This window comes from Littorina saxatilis, unplaced genomic scaffold (assembly GCF_037325665.1).
Source record: "Littorina saxatilis isolate snail1 unplaced genomic scaffold, US_GU_Lsax_2.0 scaffold_575, whole genome shotgun sequence".
Classification (NCBI taxonomy): domain Eukaryota; kingdom Metazoa; phylum Mollusca; class Gastropoda; order Littorinimorpha; family Littorinidae; genus Littorina; species Littorina saxatilis.
In genome coordinates this window covers 45,001-53,631 of record NW_027126162.1, presented here as the reverse complement: position 1 = coordinate 53,631, position 8,631 = coordinate 45,001, and the positions used below count along the sequence as shown (strand labels likewise).

The 8,631-nt window shown below is 42.6% G+C and overlaps 1 protein-coding gene across 1 annotated transcript in view; it reads right to left on the bottom strand.

Moving 5' to 3' along the window:
• LOC138954617 (uncharacterized) overlaps nucleotides 1-89 on the bottom strand; it is an 8,361-nt gene extending 8,272 nt beyond the window's left edge. The window contains exon 1 of the mRNA XM_070326419.1: nucleotides 75-89. Coding sequence (XP_070182520.1) covers nucleotides 75-89 — 15 coding nt within the window. The remainder of the gene's footprint in view (nucleotides 1-74) is intronic.
• Nucleotides 90-8,631: the final 8,542 nt, after the last annotated feature.

Sequence of the window (8,631 nt, the reverse complement as noted above, 5' to 3'; positions counted from 1 at the left end):
TCGGGTCCAGCGCGAGCGTTTTTTTATTAAGGAGCATGCTGTTCATTCATTGGGTGGCTGATTGACCTATTCACCCATAGTTTAACCATGATTATGGTCAATTCGCACGCGAATTTAAACAGCCAGAGCCATGAATATATTGCACGACAGGTCGCCCTGACCTCACTTGACTCGGTGAGTGAGAAGAAAAAAACAAGTCGCGTAAGGCGAAAATACAACATTTAGTGAAGTAGCTGTCGAACTCACAGAATGAAACTGAACGCAATGCAACGCAGCAAGACCGTATACCCGTAGCATCGTCAGTCCACCGCTCATGGCAAAGGCAGTGAAATTGACAAGAAGAGCGGGGTAGTAGTTGCGCTGAGAAGGATAGCACGCTTTTCTCTACCTCTCTTCGTTTTAACTTTGTGAGCGTGTTTTCAATCCAAACATATCATATCTATATGTTTTTGGAATCAGGAACCGACAAGGAATAAGATGAAAGTGTTTTTAAATTGATTTCGAAAATTAAATTTTGATCATAATTTTTATATTTTTAATTTTCAGAGCTTGTTTTTAATCCAAATATAATATATTTATATGTTTTTGGAATGAGAAAATGATAGAAAATAAGATGAACTTAAAATTGGATCGTTTTATAAAAAAATTTTTTTTTTTTACAATTTTCCGATTTTTAATGACCAAAGTCATTAATTAATTTTTAAGCCACCAAGCTGAAATGCAATATTGAAGTGCGGGCTTTGTCGGAGATTAGTTGACCAAAATTTCAACCAATTTGGTTGAAAAATGAGAGCGTGACAGTGCCGCCTCAACTTTCACGAAAAGCCGGATATGACGTCATCAAAGACATTTATAAAAAAAAATGAAAAAAATGTCTGAGGATATCATACCCAGGAACTCTCATGTCAAATTTCATAAAGATCGGTCCATTAGTTTAGTCTGAATCGCTCTACACACATACACAGACAGACAGACAGACAGACAGACAGACACACACACATACACCACAACCCTCGTCTCGATTCCCCCCTCTATGTTAAAACATTTAGTCAAAACTTGACTAAATGTAAAAACACGGAAAGCTAGCTGGATTCGTATGTCACGTGCTAAAGACATCACTTAGGCGCAAAAGCGTGTGCGGACTGCACCATTGGGCGGTGAGGGCGCTAAAACACACAACACCCTATACCGCTGTCTGGCAGCCTTTACGATGTGCCTGCAACACCGGCAAGTGTCGTGATGTAGCTTTGTTGCTTTTTTTGCCATTGGGTTGACATTTGGCAGCTTTTTCTGCTGCTGTGTTGATCGGAAGGGTGATGGCTCTGGGTATTTATATGCATCACTTTCCCCTGGCGTCTGTTTGTGCGGAAATAGCTACTGACTTGCAAGGATAAACAAACGGAATTTGACGCAAAGCAAAAACAGTGCCAAACAGAGACACACAAACAAGAAGAGACTAAAGAATAAAACTAAAACACACAGCACGCCCACAGACGTCAGTCACACGCTGCATGTTGTCTCTCGTGCCCATTAGGAAAGTGTTGTCCCTTCCATGACCTTGAACTTTTATAATAACTTTTTGTGTGCAGGAAACTCAATGACACGTCGACAAAATCCAGAGTTGGGCTGGATTTTTTCGTCGTCAAAATGTTGCTGTAAATTCTATTAAAACAAAGAAACCAACACTGAAAGCAAAGCAAAACAAAACAAGACTCACTTGTTCGGAAAACCTCCTAATGGGCAGAATATACCTGCGCAGTTTCAGCGGCACAGACGACGCATTGCCTAATATAGCTATTCTGATGGACACGTGGGGGAATTCGGGGGCTGTGATTGGATGGTCTCTTCCGATCATCAAAGCATAATGCTATGGAAGTCGGCCATTTTTGCCAATATCCAAAAGCATATTGGCAAAAATGGCCGACTTTCTTATCTCGTAACACCACACTAAATACCCCACTTCCCCTCTGAAGTATTGATGTACAACCCATGGCACTAACATTCATGTAGTCGTTTATAACTGAGGTTGAAAAATTCGCTTCATGACGAGACAAGCGATACCATTCACATAATCTGAAAACTTCGCTGTCGTCTGCTCGCGTTGTACGGATTAGCTGTTCTCTTCTCCTCCCCTTGTTGCATCCTAGTTCTTCAGTTGTTTCTAGTTTTCCGTTGATGTTGTGTTTTGGTCTTTTTCATAAGACAGTAGTTTTGTTCAAAATTAAAAAAAACCTCAAACTTCTTTTTTACATTTAGTCAAGTTTTGACTAAATGTTTTAACGTAGAGGGGGGAATCGAGACGAGGGTCGTGGTGTATGTGCGTGTGTGTGTGTGTGTGTGTCTGTCTGTGTGTGTGTGTGTGTGTGTAGAGCGATTCAGACTAAACTACTGGACCGATCTTTATGAAATTTGACATGAGAGTTCCTGGGTATGAAATCCCCGAACGTTTTTTCATTTTTTTGATAAATGTCTTTGATGACGTCATATCCGGCTTTTCGTGAAAGTTGAGGCGGCACTGTCACGCCCTCATTTTTCAACGAAATTGGTTGAAATTTTGGTCGGGTAATGTTCGACGAAGCCCGGACTTCGGTATTGCATTTCAGCTTGGTGGCTTAAAAATTAATTGATGACTTTGGTCATTAAAAATCTGAAAATTGTAAAAAAAATATGTTTTTTATAAAACGATCCAAATGTACGTTTATCTTATTTTCCATCATTTGCTGATTCCAAAAACATATAAATATGTTATATTCGGATTAAAAACAAGCTCTGAAAATTAAATATATAAAAATTATTATCAAAATTAAATTTTCCAAATCAATTTAAAAACACTTTCATCTTATTCCTTGTCGGTTCCTGATTCCAAAAACATATAGATATGATATGTTTGGATTAAAAACACGCTCAGAAAGTTAAAACGAAGAGAGGTACAGAAAAGCGTGCTATCCTTCCCAGCGCAACTACTACCCTGCTCTTCTTGTCAATTTCACTGCCTATGCCGTGAGCGGTGGACTGACGATGCTACGAGTATACGGTCTTGCTGCGTTGCATTGCGTTCAGTTTCATTCTGTGAGTTCGACAGCTACTTGACTAAATGTTGTATTTTCGCCTTACGCGACTTGTTGGCTCACGAAGTGTAGCCTATGCGATGCTAACTTTTGTCTGTCTGTGCGTGCGTGCGTATGTATGTATGTATGTATGTATGTATGTATGTATGTATGTATGTATGTATGTCTGTGGTAGAAACTTTAACATTTGAAGACGTCATATTACATTGACGTCACATTATGACGTACGAGGGTTAGACGTCACGCGATGGAATTACTGAAAGTCTCGGTGATTGTTATTTTGAGCGGGCCGAGACTATTTGGCAGTCGTGTCCATCCATGTAAGTAGGCTACATGCAGACAGACAGATCTAGATCTAGTGTCTCGCTTTCTTGCACAGTTTCACCTATGCTCTTTCTGTGTGTGTGTGTGTGTGTGTGTGTGTGTGTGTGTGCGTGCATGCAAGTGTGTGTGTGTGTGTGTGCGTCCGTGCGTGTATGCGTGTGTGTGTGTGTGTATGTGTGTGTGTGTGTGTGTGTGTGTGTGTGTGTGTGTACTGTGTGTGTGTGTGTGTGACGGAGTGATTGAGTTTAATTTGTGTTACTGTTTGTCGATTTCTTACGTGAGCCTTGAAGGCTTCGCCTCTTGTTTTGTATACGAATGAACTAATAAAAAGCTGTTTATCGGTTGTGTTGTCAAATCGAGGTTATTTTCCAAAGTCAGTGTGGCGCCTGCGCAAAACTAATGCGCATAAGAAACGGCGTCTGCTATCAAAACCTGAGATCAACGCATCGACGCAAAAACTGTCATTTTGTAAGTTTGGAACAACAAATCAAAGTCAGAACAGCTATTTGACGCGATAACCGCTATTGTATTTTCAGCGTAGCAATAGGGTCCGATATTTAGACTCGAACAAGTATAATGCGACTCGTCTTCGACTCGCTATTGCTACGCTGAAAACCCAATAGCTGTCATTATTTATGCCGCGATAGGGATTATGACGAGTACTTGGCCTGTTTTCCTTTCATGCATCGTGTAGCGGGGTGGGATAAGCTGCAGTGCGTCGTCGGTCCTGCTGAAGTTACATAATTATTATGTGAGCGGAGCCCCCAGCAATGACAGCATGAGCTGGACGATGCAGATAGTTTAGCACAGACACAAACAGCTGATCTTGGTTGGTAAGCTTTGTTTGTATCGTCTCTTCAGCAGACACTGCTATCCGAGACCGATGCAAGTTTGTTTCCTTTTTCAGTTCCCATGGCAAGCTCCATGCTTACAAATATTTACATTCAGGTCTGGCGGGGATATAGCTCAGTTGGTAGCGCGCTGGATTTGTATTCAGTTGGCCGCTGTCAGCGTGAGTTCGATCCCAGGTTCGGCGGAAATTTATTTCACAGAGTCAACTTTGTGTGCAGACTCTCTTCGGTGTCCGAACCTCCCCCCGTGTACACTACATTGGGTGTGCACGTTAAAGATCCCACGATTGACAAAAGGGTCTTTCCTGGCAAAATTGCTTAGGCACAGTTAATAATTGTCTACCTATACCCGTGTGACTAGGAATAATAGGCCGCACACACACACACACACACACACACACACGCCGAAATGTCTGCAATCTACTGGCCGTATAAAATTTCATCTCACACGGCATCACTGCAGAGCGCCTAGAACTGTACCCACGGAATATGCGCGATATAAGCCTCATTGATTGATTGATATCACTGTAAAACAAAATTAGTTTCTACAAGTATATAACTTTCACATTTGTTACTTCAAATCTTCTTGAACGTCTTGATCTTCTTTAAAAAGATAAAAGTCTTCCCCGGGGGAACATCCTATATAGCTGATCTTCCTTTTCGTAGGCCTGGATAGGGGGACCGTAGTTTGAGACAGCGAGAGACACAAACACAGAGACGGAGACAGATAGAGAGAGAGATCGGCTCTTCGCTCGATGCCATCCCAACTCAATGAGAACAAGAAATTCCTTCGAGGTAGGAAAAACACCCCCGTTGGTCAAAGGGAAATAACCATTCTCACTGCCACCAACTGAGAAGGTTATTTCCCTTTGACCATTAATATGTTACTCTATAAGTCCTTGTAGAATCGTAATCCACCAATAACTCCCTAACCGTGTGTTTGACTGGTCCCAATTTTTGTAAGGACCGTCTCAGGAATGTATAGAACCTGTTCACCAAGTTTGGTGACGATCGGTCCGTTCATTCTTGAGATCTATATGCGAACACAAACACACAAACACACAAACACATCGAGCGAAACCTATACACACCCCTATACCGGGGGTGTAACAATACAATATGCCTCAAGGGGAAAGGGGAAACAAACTCATGGTAGATGGGGCGATTGAAGTCTGATGATTAGAGGCGAAGGGTAGGAAGGGAAGTGATTACATTTTTGACAGAAATATCGCTTTTTTTTGTAGCTTGGGGATTACGAGACTGGACAAGGGGTGGAAAGCTTGGCAGGAGGTGAGCGATGGGGAGAGCAGTGTGGTGGTGAGCCTGCCATTATCTTTTCATTTGGCGAAATGCAGTACTCCCTCTGGGGCTTTGCGTTGCTCTGGCTCTGTTTGTCTGTCTGTCTGTCTGTCTTTATTTCTGTCCTTGTGTGTGTGTGTGTGTGTGTGTGTGTGTGTGTGTGTGTGTGTGTGTGTGTGTGTGTGTGTGTGTGTGTGTGTGTGTGTGTGTGTGTATGTGTGTGTGTGTGTGTGTGCGTGCGTGTGTGTGTGTGTGTGTGTGTGTGTGTGTGTGTGTGTTAAAGAATGTGTCCTTCCCGTGTTTGGCTCATCATCTGAGACTCTGGCCAGACCTTTAAATGGAATAAGAACATCCCTGCAATTAGACACGTACTAAAACTCAATATTCTGACCGATTTCTGAACACTTTTTGACAATATTTCACAGAGTACCACTATCAAGTGTCCGTTAAGAAATCAGTTCGACAAAAAAATAAAAATAAGAAAATACAAATCCCGCTCTGGACAAAGATCAACCAGGCAGTTGATTTGGTCTTGTTAATTTAGCTCAAGAGGGAGGTACGTCTTATCCCATTTAAAAGCCTGGCCAGCTCGAATATCGAAGATGGTATACGGCCGAACTGGCTTGACGGGAAGGACCGTGCCTTTAACAAACACAATGATATCTGGCTTAAAGGTAACATCCTTCTCATGCTGCCTATCATGAAAACTACCACATATCTGTCCAGGCTTGTCCATGGGGTAAAAAATTCCTTCTGCTTAGACACACACAACAACTCAACAGTCTGGCTTTTTCTTGTGACTTGGAATAATAGGCCGTGAAAGTATATACTCGCCTAACACGCTTGAGATTTACTGGCCGATGTGAATGCGTGATATATTGTGTAAAAAATTCCATCTCACACGGCATATTGTAAACGCCATGAGCCTCCCTCTGGGAGGGTATGTGCGCAGAAATACTCACTAATAATAATGACACACTGTCATTACAATTTTTTTGCCTCATAAATTTCGTAAATTACACCAGGGGCAGCATGAAAAATGGATTTTTCTTAAATTCTCACTCTGCACTGGATGCTCCCAGGCTGTTTACTTTTGATAAACGTTGAAGGATGGTCTTACCTAATCACGTTAAGGCGACAGACCTGTGGCTCTGTGCATGATCCTTGGGATGTAAAAATGGTTCCTATCGCGGCCATCATGCATGTTTGATGCAGGGGAAAGAACTCTGTCTGTTCCTCTCGGGTCTATGTAGTTGGTGAGTTGCTGCCCTTGCAAGAGCTCGCAGCGCAAGCAGTACGTGTGGACGGCACGCACACAGGCAGACATGCACGCACGCAAACGCACACACACACACACACACACGCACACAGAGCTAGCAACAAGCCTATAGCCACGGCGACTCCGTTATATTAGCCGATGCACTTTATTTGCATTCCGTGTTTGCAGAAGGTGAGTGTAATGTACTCTGGAGAAGAAGCATGGGCCCCTATACATAGTGAAGAAAGGAAGTTGCGACGGCGGAGGTAAGAGTGTATAATCATATACATACCGGGTTGCACCTCCAGAAACATAATCTCATATGATGATGGAAGAAAGCGGGGGAGGGGTGCAAAAAGGTTGAATAGTTTGCCAATGTTTAACGCCATGCCAATGTTTAACGCCATGCCAATGTTTAACGCCATGCCAATGTTTAACGCCATGCCATTGTTTAACGCCATGCCAATCATTATAGATCATCTTGGCGTGATCAACAGGCGTACACACGCACGTACACACGCACGTAAACACACACACACATGCACACACACTGGCACACACACACACACACATACACACACACACACACACACACACACACACACACACTGACACACACACACATACACACACACACACACACACACACACTCACACACACATACACACACATACTGGCACACGCACGCATACAAAATGCCGATAAAATTAAGTTAAACTATATACTTTTAAGAAGCTTAAAACACGAATAATAAGTATGTCGACATAATATGTGTGAACTACTGAAATAATATGAACGGATTTTATTTCTCCTTTGCTATGCCAGCCATTTAAATTTCCAAACCTAACTTTTTTAGGCCCCATTCCACAATTAGTTTTGATACTGTTTTAACAACTTTCATTGTCTATTCATAATAGTATGTATCAAAAGCCGCGATGGTTCCACACATCAAATACCGGCACGGTTGGCCTAGTGGTAAGGCGTCCGCCCCGTGATCGGAAGGTCGTGGGTTCGGCCGGGTCATACATAAGACTTTAAAATTGGCAATCTAGTGGCTGCTCTGCCTGGCGTCTGGCATTATGGGGTTAGTGCTAGGACTGGTTGGTCCGGTGTCAGAATAATGTGACTGGGTGAGACATGAAGCCTGTGCTGCGACTTCTGTCTTGTGTGTGGCGCACGTTATATGTCAAAGCAGCACCGTCCTGATATGGCACTTCGTGGTCGGCTGGGCGTTAAGCAAAACAAAACAAAACAAATCCACACATCAAAAACCGATTTGATTAACTTTTACTTTGACAATCCACGTTGAAGCTGAAACCCATTCACTACCTTCATTTGTCACATAATGATCATTACCCAGCTGGTTATGAATGAACACTCGTGAAAATGATGACACAATTCTATACCCTAGATCAATATATATCAGACGCGCACAATAAAACACACACACACGCACGCACGCACACACACACACACACACACACACACACAAACACACACACACACACACACACACACACACACACACACACACACTCTCTCTCACGAGGTTGCCCACACTATAACATTGCCTAATGATTAAATTTACATTTTGTTTTTTATCTTATTTTTGTTTCTCATAAGCCGAAAATGAGCGTACATAGCACGTTCGCGTAACTTAAAACGAAAATCGTAGTACTGCACAACAAGGAAGTATACACGGACACGGAGATAATCTATGCACACACATACACAATCACACACAAGCCTTTCTCTTGCACTGAGAAGCCCACAAATGTAGCAATGGAGTTATGTCGTAGCAAGGTGTATGGCCCATACCTGGTCGTGCAG